Source organism: Chlorocebus sabaeus, chromosome 15 (assembly GCF_047675955.1).
Source record: "Chlorocebus sabaeus isolate Y175 chromosome 15, mChlSab1.0.hap1, whole genome shotgun sequence".
Taxonomy (NCBI): Eukaryota; Metazoa; Chordata; class Mammalia; order Primates; family Cercopithecidae; genus Chlorocebus; species Chlorocebus sabaeus.
In genome coordinates this window covers 32,646,404-32,661,356 of record NC_132918.1, presented here as the reverse complement: position 1 = coordinate 32,661,356, position 14,953 = coordinate 32,646,404, and the positions used below count along the sequence as shown (strand labels likewise).

General features: G+C 33.4%; 1 protein-coding gene across 1 annotated transcript in view; it reads left to right on the top strand.

Annotated features, from left to right (window-relative positions):
- Nucleotides 1–14,953, top strand: part of RSRC1 (arginine and serine rich coiled-coil 1) — a 413,404-nt gene that overhangs the window by 183,165 nt on the left and 215,286 nt on the right. Inside the window, exon 7 of the mRNA XM_073023806.1 lies at nt 4,735–4,771. Coding sequence (XP_072879907.1) covers nt 4,735–4,771 — 37 coding nt within the window. The remainder of the gene's footprint in view (nt 1–4,734; nt 4,772–14,953) is intronic.

The window sequence follows — 14,953 nt, the reverse complement described above, 5'->3', positions numbered from 1 at the left end:
AATTTCAATTCCAGATGATTATGGGTGAACTTTCTCTGGTTTTCTTTTTAGTTATTGATTACTTAGATTACAATAATTGCTCAATTCTAGGCCATCCTTTACTTGCCTTACCTTGTTGGTTCTTCCTGAATTTATTTCCCTTCTTACCTGCATTATATTCCTCAAGACTTCTTTTAAATAATGTCTTTATGTGGTAAATTTTTTGAAATCTTGCATGCTGAGAATTTCTTTATATTTATTTGTATTTAAATAATAGTTTATTAGCTATATGTTAATTCTTGGTTCACAGTTCTTTTCCTGTAACACTTTATCTTGAGAGTTATTATTACTCCATTATCTTCTTGTCCTCACTTTAGTGTTGAGAAGTCTAATATCAGTGTTATTCTTCCTTTGTGTAGGGATCTCCTTTTTCATTCCAGAAGCTTTTTGACTTCTCTTAATCCATTATAGTCTTAAATGTCCGTATAATATGCTTTGCTGTGGATTTTTAAGCATCCTTTTCAGCACTCTATGTGCCCTTTCAACCTGAGTTTGAATATTTTTATATCTGGGAAATCTCTGTCATTATTTCTTCAAATATTTCTTCTCTTTCATTTTTTTTAACCCTCCTTCTAGGATTCTCATTATATAGATGTTAACACTTCTACTCCTGTTCTTAATTCTATCAATTGTTTGTCTTGTCTTTTTGCCCCCTCCCTATGCCTTCTACAATAGTTCTTCTACCCAGTTTTCTAGCTTATGAATTCATCCTCTGTCTGTATCTATTGTGTTTTCAATCCATCCTCTGAGTTCTTTATTTCAAATGATTATGTTTGTAATACCCACTATCATATATTGGTTGTTTTTCAAAACTTCATTTTCATACTTATATTTCTAAAAATCATCTCTTTGAAGATGTTATTATGTTCACATTCTCGTTCTGTTTTCTCTGGATAAGATTATCATTTTTTTAAATTCTGGTTTATACATCTTACAATTTTCCTTGTGAGTTCATCTATTTTTTTCCTAACAACATTTAGCTGCCTCAGATAGTAATTTTAATCTAAAAGGAGGGGTAAAAACCTAAGATCTGACTTGTGCTTCTCCAAGCTAATTTAAAAACTAGAGTGGACAACCTCTAGTGTTCTAGTGTAGCCTCAACTACTTTCCCCATTGTGGCTCCCACACCCTCAAAAACAGTAAAAATAAATAAATAAATATATAAATAAATAACCACCTACACCCTACACATGTTCGTGCACATACGTGCACCTGTGCCTTCCTCCTAATACTACTGTTTTATCTCAGGCAGCAGCTCAGTGTTGCAAATTGCCTTGCTCTTTACATGGGTTGGAGATAGAGTGGGACTGCGTAGTACTGCTCAGAGACCTGAGCTGGTTGCTACTGACTCTGTACCCAAGCTTATCTTGTGATTCAGATGTCATATCCTTAAATATATTGATTCAGTCATTTTATTGGGTGCCGGAATATAAAAATTAAAAAGATGGAATGCATATCGTCAAGGAGTTTTCACTTCACTGGTGTAAGTAGGAAAGTAAATTGGCATTTATAAAATACTGTGATCAGTTCTGTGATGGGACATGCCTGGAGTGTTATGGAAACATATAGGAAGAATTCATTACATGATTTGTGGGAAAGGGTGGAGGTTTCCCCAATTGAAGAATGGTTTAGGATGAGTCCTGAAGGGTGAATTTTTATTAGATGGGGAAGATTAGAGGAGGCTGGGAGAAAAGGAGCATTTTAGGTAGAGGGAGAAAGTGGTTCATTGGTGAGTGAAACCAGGTTAAACGTAGCTTGTTGTGGCTGCTGTTGTTACTTTTCACGTAATGTAGCATTGACAAGATAACAGAGGGAATAGGTAAACTGCAGTATGGTAAGATATTGTAGATTTTAAGAAGAGAATTGACATGATTAAGTTTACATTTTAGAAAAATTTTGCTGTGTTAATGGAGAATGAATTGACATGGGACAAGGCAGGAACTATTGACATTCAATAAGAGGATATTGCAGGAATTTAGGGAGAAAAGATGAAGGACTGAAATACCATAAAACCTGTGAAGATAGAAATAGTTAGATCTAATGATAATTAAGGATATTGAATAGCCAGGGCCCTGTGGTTGATTACATTTGGTTACATTTGATAGTGAAGGAAAGGGAATGTGCCAAGAATAATGTCTTGTTTTCTCTCAGCCATGCCATTCAAAACATTTTATAAATATCTTTTAATTTAAAGAATTACTTAGAAACATGGCAAAGCAATAGCCTACATTTTCTTTTTGTTTTAAAGAACAGTTTCTTGTCCTCGTTCTAAAATACAGGTATCTCAGAAAATTAAGTGATTTTCCCTAAGATTGTGGCAGACGCAGTTGACAGCAAACCTACCCTGAAATGAGGCTATTTACAGTCTTTGTTTATCCCATTTTGTGTGGACATTAATATGTTTCTTTCAGAATTATTTAACGTGTATGATGATGAGATGCTGCATCAGACCCTCCTGGCACCATTGTATGACATACCTTAACCTTTCTAAAATCTGAAATATTCTGATAAAGCATGTCTAGCCCCAGCTATTTCAGATGCTGAAGTATGGACTTATACTTTGAATCTGATCACTTGTGTTCTTTTTATATTGCAATATTATTTTCTAATAAGAACCATTTTGTGACAATGTAGCTGTGGCAGAAAGCGAAGTAGATGTGTATTATATAGCACAGACTCTAAGATAGATTGCCAAGTGAAGGTACAAAACGAGGTGTATAATATGCTTCTATTGTGGATTTCAACAGACATAGAAGGAGGACACACACACACACACACACACACACACACACACACACACGAGTGCATAGAATATCTTCAGAAGGATAAACCAAGATTGAGAACTGGGAGTCAGTGATGGGAGGAAGATTTAATTTTATTTAGTGTGTGTGTGTGTGCGCGCGCACACACACACACGTATGTTGCCCTGTTCAGATGTTTCACTATATGTTACTTTTTTGTTTAAATTTTAAGTTATACAAATAACTGTATTTGAATGTTCTTGTGAAAATGTAAAGATTCATTTGACTTCCAGCTCTGATAAATGCATTAATTTTGTAATGATAAAGTATAAAATAATTATTTATATAGATAGTAGCCTTCTCTCACACCTTGCAGTAATTTATTCCTATCATTTGTCAGTACGACTACAGACATTAGAGATTAAATAATGAGTTTCAGAAACCATTAAATATCTAAACATTGAATATATAGTTTTGCTAAGATTGCCAGAAGCAGGAAATACAGAAGAGAATGGCTGAAAATTAGTGCTAATCAGTAGAAGTGGGAATTTACTCCTAATATATCAGACTGGGCAGTGAGAGCAAAGGTTGGAAGCCATGAGTACAGTTTTCCAGCAGCAAATCTGAAGGGAATAAAAATGGAGAAATTTGGAAAGATAGTATAGCAAGACAAAGGAAACAGGTAAGTATATCTTTGGCAAAGAAAAAGTAGAAGACAGAAATAGAAAAGAAAGTTGAGACCTCTCAGAGAAGCAAGGAGATGTGGGGAGAAGATTAAACATCATGAATATAATAATGTTTTTTATTGTTGGAGGATTTATATTAATAGTTTCTGCAATGTGGTAGGATTATAATTTTTTGTTAAAAAAGGTAATGCTTGGTACGTATAATGGAACTAAAATACTGCTTGGTCAGAATGAGAAAAGCCAAAGTTCATTTGTCGTAAATAAATTGGTACAGATTGAAATCAGAAAAAATTTAACTGCCACATTTCAACAAATCTATATTTAAATTATGTTTGTTACATGTACAGATACTTGTATTTTTAGTTCCATGAGCAGTCTCTTTTACAGTAAAAAGCAGAAATTTAATACTTAAAATATATCATGATATTTGATGTTTATGATTTCTTTGGTGATATTTTCTTTTTTAATATTAAAATGATCTCAGGTCCTGATTTGTAGTGTACATTAAATTCATAAAATTAATGACAGAGAAAATAGGTTAAGATTTAGTTATTTAGCTATGTACTCACTAATGTGTTCTTTATGTGTACATTCTTTTTATAAAAATGTAACCATTGATGGATGGATATTTGAGAAACCAAATAAAATGTGAGTTGTAGAATATGGGTGGTAGATAGAATCTGTAAATTTGAACATTTTCATAATGTTGGAAATAATAATAAAATTTCTAATAGAAAAGCTAGTGTGCCATCCTGGCTAATGTGGTGAAACCCCATCTCTACTAAAAAATACAAAAAACTAGCCGGGCGAGGTGGCGGGCGCCTGTAGTCCCAGCTACTCGGGAGACTGAGGCAGGAGAATGGCGTAAACCCGGGAGTCAGAGCTTGCAGTGAGCTGAGATCCGGCCACTGCACTCCAGCCTGGGCAACAGAGTGAGACTCCGTCTCAAAAAAAAAAAAAAGAAAAGAAAAGCTAGTGTGAAAGGAATAGATACTGTGTGAAGCGTAAAATGATGTTTTTGAGTTCTTTATGTTTTTCATTGACTTTGAAAAATCTGAAACTTCTTTTAGTGAAATACCAATTTTGTGGTAAATCTAATATAAATTATCTGTTCATTTTTGATAAAAATTGTTTTGTCCTTAAAAACAGTGTTATGAACATAATACATATGAAAAATTACAAGGGTTTATAAAACATTTTTGAGGTAAAAAAAATTAGAGCAGACAAGGATTTAGCAACTATTTAGAACTTTTATTCTTCTATTTTAGGGAATCTGGAAACATCAAAGCTGGATTAGAACATCTGGTAAGTTCTAATTTTCTCTTGAACATTTGCATCATCTTTGATATCTGCATTCTAAATGAACACTTTTGAATGAGCTTTGAATACCTTGTATTGAGAAAGTCAACCATTTCCCAAAGGGTCAGCTTACTGTTATTATGTGAAGGCACTTACATTTTCATTTCTCTTATCATTTCAAGGGAATTTAAAATTTTTTTAAATTACTTTTTTTTGATGTAGAGATGAAATAAAATGGATGACAATCCTTGGATTGATGCTTGCTTTAATTATAAACAAAAATTGTTTGGTGTAGAATTTTTGGCATATCTTGATCTGATGAAAACAAGCTTGTGTTTTAAGAAAAACACAATCAAATATTGCATGCATAAATGTGGTATGTTTTAGCAATTTAGCAGCTTTGAAAGAAGTGCACAGCTTTGTCTTTCCTCATGTCTTTGCTTTATGAATAATGCATTGGTTTAAACTACATTCAGATTTAGAATATAAAATAATTGAGATGCAAAATTTTTGGTTTAACTAAACATTTTAGAGAAAAGTGAAATTCAAACTGATTTAGCATTAAAATCTGTTATTGATCAAAAAATTGGAAAACCCACACAATTGTAATATGTCTGAAATTCATTGAGCCCACTGTATTGAGTGTTTATTACAACATTAAATAGTTCATTTAAACTGAGCATTACAGAGTCATCCTCCAGTTTCTGGTCAGATCCAAATATTGAATAATTAATGGTACAGATTCTTTTGTAAATACAGTCTAAGTAGTTTTTTAATGCAAGACTTCATTCGTATATCATACTGTAGCTTTGTTAACTATTAATGTACGTTTGTTCTGCTTCCACAAAAGCAAACAGTAGAAAGAGACAGCTTCATTTTGACTTATAGCAGGTTTTTTTTTTTTAAACAGGAATTTTTGATTTTTCTTTTACAGCTAATGGAAACTGAGGAAACCTAGACTTTTTAAAGTGATCCTAAAAATTAGAGATAATTATTTAAAAGGAGGATATAATAGAAAATTTGAGCTATGTATTTGGGGATTAGAAGTTAGTAAATAACATGCTTATTTTCATCATTAAAAAGTATTTCCTGAACCACCGTTTATCACTTCATAATAGCACATAGATTTAGGACATATGGACCTCAGAATAAACATGTTAATCTGTAACATGATTCCAGTATCAGTTAGGGGCTTACAGCAAGGAAGAACAGCTGTCATAGTGCCAAAATGAGGTATCTTTTGTTTTTTATTTTTATTTATTTATTTATTTTTATTTTTTTTTTTTTTTTTTTGAGATGGAGTCTCACTCTTTCTCCCAGGTTGGTGAGTGGTACGATCTCGGCTCGCTGTAACCTCTGCCTCCCAGGTTCAAGCGATTCTCCTGCCTCAGCTTCCCAGTAGTTGGGATTACAGGTGCCCGTCACCATGCCCAGCTAATTTTTTTGTGTTTTTAGTAGAGATGGGATTTCACCATATTAGCCAGGCTGGTCTCAAACACCTGACCTCAGGTGATCCGCCCGCCTCAGCCTCCCCAAATGCTGGAATTACAGGTGTGAACCACCCGGCCTGAGGTGTCTTTTATACTTTTGTTGTAAATTATTATTTGTTAAAAAGACTTTATATTTACTTTGTTCATGTTCTTCAGTAAATGAAAATGGCTTTGACGTTTTACTAGTTTAAATTTCATACTTTTTATACTTACTAGTGGCATCTCATTTTCAGTAACTATTTCACACATTTATATTGTACTCATAATTTTATCTAGCAGTGGTTTTTCTAGCCGTGCCTTGGGCTGCCCGGAAAGCTCCCCAAAGCAGTCGGTACTGCAGACTTCCACTACTCACTTTAACCAAAATAGTTCCACTTTTAGTTATTTTGTAGAGTAAACTTTTGAACTTTTTAATAACATTTCATCTGAAGAAAGAGTACTCTGGCTAAAATTATTTTAAAACTTTGTATAAAACATAGCTACTTATTGAAGAATAATTATATATTAAGTATTCTTCCCTGTTCTTGACACTAAGTTATATTTCATTTTTACTTATGTCATATACCTCAAATATATTTCAAAGATAGGCCGGGCGCGGTGGCTCACGCCTGTAATCCCAGCACTTTGGGAGGCCGAGGCGGGTGGATCACAAGGTCAGGAGATCGAGACCATGGTGAAACCCCGTCTCTACTAAAAAATAGAAAAAAATTAGCCGGGCGCAGTGGCGGGCGCCTGTAGTCCCAGCTACTCGGGAGGCTGAGGTAGGAGAATGGCGTGAACCCGGGAGGCGGAGCTTGCAGTGAGCCGAGATTGCGCCACTGCACTCCAGCCTGGGCGACAGAGCGAGACTCCGTCTCAAAAAAATAAAAAAAAAAATAAAATAAAATATTTCAAAGATAAGCATTTTGGGAATAAAGAGCCAGGACTAGCATACAATTAGGGAGTAAGAAGCAGATGACTTGAATGCATTTTATCTTAGTTGTTTGAAAGACTGTAACTTGATGTTGTAATTGACCCACTAACTGTGAACTATTAACAATATTCATCTATCCATCTGTCTGTTAATCTATCCATTCATCCATCTTGCATTTTACATTAATAATACTCAGTAAAGTCAGTGATGTTATGAAGAATACCTTTATAAACCTTTCTAAAATGGTTCATGCCTAAAATGGAACTAAACTCACAATTTATGGGTTGAGCATTAATGAAACCTGTTCTGTCTAGTACCTGTGGGCACCTGAGGTTTGTGTCTCTCCCTTTCACTGCTGAGTGGATTATTTAGAGCCTTCTGACATATATGTAGCTCTTCTGTGAATTGGCTGTACATCCAAATACAATTAGAAGTATATTTTTGAAGAGATCAGTGTTAAAAAATACATGATAAAATTAAAATGAAAAAGCACCCTGTACATTTGGAATTAATCTCTTTGTATAGCTTTCTTCAGTCTTTATTTTTTAAAAATTATTTACTTAGATTATCATAGAGAATTAGCATTGTTCTAAGGGGGTAAAAGCCAATATACATTTTAATAAGTTAAGAAAAATTACATATGTCACTTGTTATACTTGCTACCAGGTAACGTAGTTGCCCTGATTTTGTACTATATGTGTATATGCTCTTCTTGGTATATAGTTAGATGTAACCCTGAAAAGGAGAAAGCAAGTGTGGATCTGTGGAGATAAGAGTGGAGTAGGTGGACTGTTCCCCTGGAACCTCTTCAAGCACTGAATTCCTTAAGTTTTTTACAATCTCCTAGACCATTGATTCACCCTCTCTGTTTTTTTTGGGTTTTTTTTTTTTTTTTTTTTAATTATTTATTTCTCTCAATGTTGCCAGGTGATCCTGAGAACTGTCCTAGTATCTCATTTTCCTCAGCTTAAATTTTTTATAATATGCTGTCCAATACCATCTTATTTTTCTTTTCACAAACTCGTTCACTACCCATAAAGTCTATACCTCTTTAAAGTTCTAGACTAAGACTTTGAAGGCTGCTGCTCTGTTATCCATTGATGATTCTTGTCTGATGATTGCAAAATATAGATTTTCCAATTCTACTGCTCCCTCCATGTTACAGCCAGCATTCTACAGTAAGGAAGAGCCCACCTTCTTTATTTTATTTATCTATTTATCAGGAGTAAGGACTCGTGATTTTAATTTTATTAAATAGGTTATTGTCAATTACTTTCCTTATTTATTTTGATGCTCAGATTGTCCCAGATTTATCAAGAGAGAATCTTTTCATGATGGCTTCTGAGTTCTTATAACAAGTGAGAACCCTGACTCCTAATAACACCGATACAGTTACTCATTTGTTCAGTCATATAATGTACATAAAATAGTTTTAGAATTGCTACAAGCATACTTTGAGTAAAACAACCCTATTAAAAAGAGGTCAAGATTTATTTGCAGTTCCTTTTCTCCAATGAGTATAGTTATGTTATTTATTTGAAATATAGTTGCATTTATTTGTTTCTGTTTGCATTCAATTTAGGTGTCTTTGTCCCCATTCCTATTGATTTAGTTATGTTTGAACATGTATGATGTTAACATGCTTCCAGAGGTCAAAATTATACACTGTGGTATTCTCAAAGAGGTGTGTCGCTCTCTTTCTTTCTAGCCTGTTATCCTCCACCCCTTGTAAATAGCCAATTTTATTGACTTCTAGTTTATTCTTAATCCTTTTTTTTTTTTTTTTTTTTTTTTTTTTTTTTTTTGGTAAAACCGTGTGTGTGTGTATGTTCTTCTTTTTCCTTTTTCTTTCTTTTCTTTTTTTTTTTTTTTTTTTTTTTTTTTTTTTTTTTTTTTTTTTGCTTAACAGTGTATCCTGGAAAAATTACTGTGTGTATCATTATATTTATTGTGTTTCTTTATTAAAGGTCTGAGATTTTAGCCTACTTGCATGTCTTCCACAGTTGTATAGAAGATATGAGATTCCTGAGTCAGAGGCAAAGTGGTTTATTGCTAACAGCACAATGGGTAGCATATGCTTCGTGTGTGTATAGGTTTCTCTTGACCCTCAGGTTCCAAGAAGTAATGCTGCATACTCAGTGGGTTTGTGTCATAGCTCAGTGCCTATAACATTTTTTAAGGCTTAAAGAAAATGAGTGAAAACACTGCTTATAGTGTTATGCTTAATTAGATTTTATAATGAACTTAAGAAAATAATTTTTTAAATTTGATGAATAATCACTTACAGATGAAAGTCCTTCTGATAATGACCCCAGGGTTATGTCTGTTATCATAGAAGGGTTGAAGGAGTGGAGGTGGGTGGTTATTAGATGTTGTTCCTGGCACTTTTTTTTTTTTTAATGCTGCTCCAAAGTTGTAGAAAGTTGACTCTGAGTTCTTCTTGTTCTATCAAAGGGTGCTGACTCCATGTTTTTTTCTTTTTTCTTCTTTTTTTTTTTTGAGATAGGAATCTTGCTTGGTCTCCCAGGCTGGAGAGCAGTGGTGCAATCTCGGCTCACTGCAACCTCCACCTCCCAGATTCAAGTGGTTCTCCTGTCTCAGCCTCCTGAGTAGCTGGGACTGCAGGCACCTGCCACCATGCCCAGCTGATTTTTATATTTTTACTAGAGATGGGGTTTTATCATGTTGGCCAGGCTGGCCTCAAACTCCTGACCTCAGATGATCCGCCCTCCTTGGCCTCCCAGAGTTCTGGGATTACAGGCATGAGCAACTACGCCTGGCATCTCCATATTTTTCCTACCATTATGTTTTAAAGTTCTGGATAATGTAGTGAGTAGTGACGCTTATTGGACTACTGAATGGGGATTCAAATGTTTACTTTCAGCTGGGGGGCTTAATGAAGTCAACATGTTTTTGTTTTTCCAATTAAGAAAAAAACATACGAGATGGAGCCTTGCCATTTGATGGCAATACCGCTATTATTATTTTATAAGCAAACTATAAAAATGATGCTATCCTTTTCTCTTGGGAGAAGGATTTAGATCAGAAAATATTAAGTTGAGCTGTATGAAAAATTTTACTTTTTTAGGTCAAAATAGTTTTGTGGGTTGTTTCTGGCTTGAAAGAAGGACAGCTGTGCTATGCCCCCTTTGGCAAGGAATGAAATGAATTATCCTGATCAGTATGATGTTTCTAAAGCTTCCTTTGTTCTCTTTTCTGAAAGTCAAATAAATAGAAGTGGCTTGTAGTAACTGTACAGAGTGATCTGGGGCAGTGCTCCACCATCTTTAATGTACATTTGAGTCACCTGCGATTCTTGCTTAAAGCACGTTCTGATTCTTTGGGTCTGGGGCACAGTTTGAAATTACGCATTTCAACAAGCTCCTAAGCAAGGTTAATGCTGCTAGTTCAGTGACCACCAGAAAGAAAAATACATTAAAAAGCATTCAATTGAAAGACATGTGTCCAGTGAAGAAGGCCTTCTGAATCTGGTGAAGAATCTAGGTGTTTTCCTTGTATTCATTGAGTATTATTCTGCAACCTGTGAATGATTGGTTGGGTGTTCATAAACCCAGGGGAAGGGGTACTCCAAAAAGTTTATAGAGGGGCAAAAAATTCATCTTATCTTGCAAGAGTCATAGACATTTATTTTAAAATTTTTGGTTTAGATGTTAAGTTGTATTTTTTCAGGACTGGAGTTGGAACCTAGGACTAATAATACCTTGTTAAGCTTTAAGTGGAAAATTAAATGAATGATAATACATCTTTTAGTGAAAAGGGTTACAAGTATTTACAGCTTTAAATGGGATTTGTTTTCTATTAATAGTTGAACGGCAAAAGAACTCTGGAGCCATACCTGTGGGTTTTGTCTCTCCACAGAGGTCTCATTTATGTTTCTTATATTGTATAACATTTGAGAGTGATGACCTACCTGTCCTTGTGGTCAAGTAACACAGTCTGGCCATTTTAAGTGTTGAAAAGCAACCATCATTAATAGTTTGTTTAGCCCATCAATGGTTTATAAGAATATAGTTCTGCTTGCCAGAAATGTAGGCAGGCCCATTGCTATTAGGTATTCATCAATAACGATCAGGTTCCAATAAAAACCCTCTCCTTTCTGTTTTAGACTATTTTACATAGGACTTGAAAATCAAACTGCCGTATTTCAGTTTTCAGACTAATAGCTCTATTTAACCTATTTAACACAAGCATAAACATAGTTAATGGATTGTTATCATACTTTTGGGAATTCAGTTAATATACAACATGAGCTAGAAAATGCAAAAATAGATTATAAACTCTATTCTAAACTTTCGTCTGTGGCATTTTAAATATTTCAGTTTTAGCTTTATATTTTCTTACTGTGTTGTGAAGAAATGTTTTTGACATTTGTCTAAATGAGTTTGAGAATGTATTATCTCAAAATGCACTAATGTTACCCATATACTCAATAAATTTATTAAACACTGATTAAAAATGTTAGCTCATGTCACTATTTAAGGATTTCAGCATAATAGATACTTTTTCTCCCAACATTTTAATTTATTTTTCTCACCTAAGACAATATACATTTGAGGTTTAGGGTAAAACTGCATATTAAAACAGACACTTTCCTCAAACTGTGATCATGAGATGAAACAGCATGAAGTTTTTCTTCTTTCAACAAGACCAATTCCATAAATCTTTCTCTTTCCTTTTAACAGACAGTGTGTCCTATGAATGTGTGCAAATTAAAATACTTTTAATGTGGATAAAATGTTAATGTCATGTTAATGTCATATTACTGTCATAATTTCTTAGGCAGTTTACAGATCTTAAATCTGAGGACTGGCATATAATCAAGTCATAAACAGTGCCATGTCAAGTGATCCATTTCTCTGATACATTTTGATGAGTTACAAGTTTATTGAAAATTGCTTCTGTAATAAATGATTAATATTGTCCAGTCATTCAAATAGCATGAACTTGGGCCCTTCTCTGCCCTTCCCCAATTCCTCCTTTCACCCTCTAGAGAAAGATCTGTGTGTTTTATTATAAGACATAATGGTTTTTAAAATGGTGAGGAAATGGTGGCAGGCTGACGTCTAAAAAAAAAGGACAAGATGTCATGCAATTTTCATGATATTGTTAATAGTCTCAGAATTATGTTTAATATAGATAACTTTTTTGACTTTTATGCACCTGAGGTTATTAAAGCTTTTAAAAATAAAACTATTCTAAATGCATTAAAGTAACCCCCACTTCCCATTACTTAAGGGTCTAAATATCAGACCTTGAATGTTGTATTCTTATTATTGTTTTTTGTATTAGGGTTCAAAACAGGGTTTTGAACCTAGGGTTCAAATGTAGGCTTGCCTTCATTGCAGGACATCCCATGTGGTACCTAGTTGTTATTTCAGGGGCTTTGTTGGGATCTAACTTAAGTAACTGTAGAGAGAGAACTAGCAACAGGGATAACAGCAATTGCTTTCTGTTTCTCCAGTCAAGGTATTAGGAGTTAAGATGGAGAACGCCTTTGCCACAGTGGTGTCTTTAACCACAGTTATTACCATTTGCCCCTGAAAAATAGCATCTATATTTAATTTTAACACACACAGCCTGTTTATTTTAGGAAGAGCACAGCACAAGGAGTCAGAATACTGTGATTTTACTGTACAACCTCTGGAAAGGCACACAGCTGCTCTGTTTCACTTTTTTCATTTTCCCCTTACTTATAGTGTTGTTAAAATAGTGTGTGAAAATTTATCAAAGCATAAGACTTTCTAAAGTATATCAGTATTTTTGTAGAGAAAGAAAAAATTGTAACAGTTCCAGTTACTGTAAGTAGCTTAAGATAGATAAAAACAATATCTTAATTCCAGTATACCCAGAGAGAACTATGAGAACATTTTGTCCTTTATCTGTTTATATCCTTACCTTTTTAAAAACTTCATTATATACTTTTAAATATTATAAAGTACTTTAATACATGTTCATTGTAGTATGTCAAAAAACTGATACATTAAAACATGATTATATCTTTTCCTACCTGCCATCAATCATGTCTTAATAGTTACCACTCATCTCCTGTATCCTTCTCTATTTTCAGGCATATATACGCATGTATTACTTAGCTTTTTGTTAATTTGTAAAAATACAGTTATACTATTTATGGTACTTTACAACTTGGACTTTTTATTTGTTTAGTGCTAGATGCGATATATATACACACGTGAAGCTGGTTTTTGCTGGAATTCTGTCAAAATTTGCAAGTTAATACTACTATATCATTTAAAGCATTTGTAGGGAAAATTTGAGGACCATGAAATTTGTCTTTTATGGCGTCAGCACAGACTCAACTTTCTTTTTACTTTGGTTACCTTAATTATAGTATGTGTAAGAATAGGCTTATGATAAATTTATTATAATCAATACAGGAAAGAATGGGTTACTTTATATAAGAAAATCCTATTTCATAATTGCAAAAAACAAATAAGCGAAGATGATTAGATTAGAAAAGGGGCTTGTGACATCTTTAAAATATTGTTTAGATTTGTTACAGACTAGTATTTTTTAATTTGAAATTTTAACCCAATTCTTTCTGTAACATTTTAATATAATCTTCAATTTTGGTAGTGACTGTATCATATCATCATATTATAGTAGAATTTCTTTCCTTGTTGACTCTACCTTTTAAGTAAATGTTCAGCTTTGTATTTATTTTTTGACTAAATTATTGAGCATCTGCTCTTGCAAATGTATGTTTATTGACTTGTTTGGAAATCGAAAGACAAGTAAATTGATACCATATTGTTCAGTAAGTTATCAAAGTTGTTTGTTTGTTTGTTTGTTTGTTTAATGGGGAAGGACTTAGCTTATTTTTAAAGTCTTTTATGGCCAAGTGGAGTGAGTGGTAAAAGCAAGATGCGAAAGCTTGAGCTTCCAGTGGAATCACTGGTGACTTCTCTTCTATGATCTGGATAGGTAACAAGTTTTTTTTTACTGAGCACATATGAATATTATTTTCAAGGAAAAATTATTTTTGTTTACTGCTTTTACTTGAAAAATAAGCGCAGTGCTGGAAGCACTGGGTTAGTATTAGGTGAACTGCTTCTATGCACTGGCACTTAACCTCTGGAGGATTCAGTTTGTTCCTATATAAAGTAAAGAGTATAAACTGCATGATTTCTGAGGCTGTTGAATATGTGATTCTATGAAAAAAAAATCTTTGAATACTTAGCATATAAAGGCTTGTATTCTTAAGTCACTGCTTACCTAACTTAAATGAGATGTTTTAGAATATGCTTAGCTATATATTGCTATACTAGAGCATCATAAACAATGTGTATAAATAGATCCAATTCCAAACCACTTTTGGGTGTGGGACCATATTAATATTACATTTTCTCTAAATATTTTAACAATATTTGTACCAAGAATAATATTGTAATATCAGCTCAGAAAGTTAAAATTCAAAGGGCACTGCTAGTATAAAACATTTAAGGGGATAGTTTTAGACAAACTCTTTCAAGTAATGTAATTTCATTTTTGCCTTCCCAATCTTTAAGGAGAGGAGAACTAAAATATGTAGACTTTCTATATATTTTTCTTATGAATGTATTTTAATTTCCAAATTTTTCATTATGAAATTTTATGTATATGAAACTAATATAACAGATCTCCACATACTCACCTACCAGATTTAACAGATGTGTTATTTTTTGTTTTAGTAGAATCTTTTAATTTAATAATAGTAAATAAGGGTTTTGATTAAAATGTAGCTTTATATTTCCAAATGCCTAAATA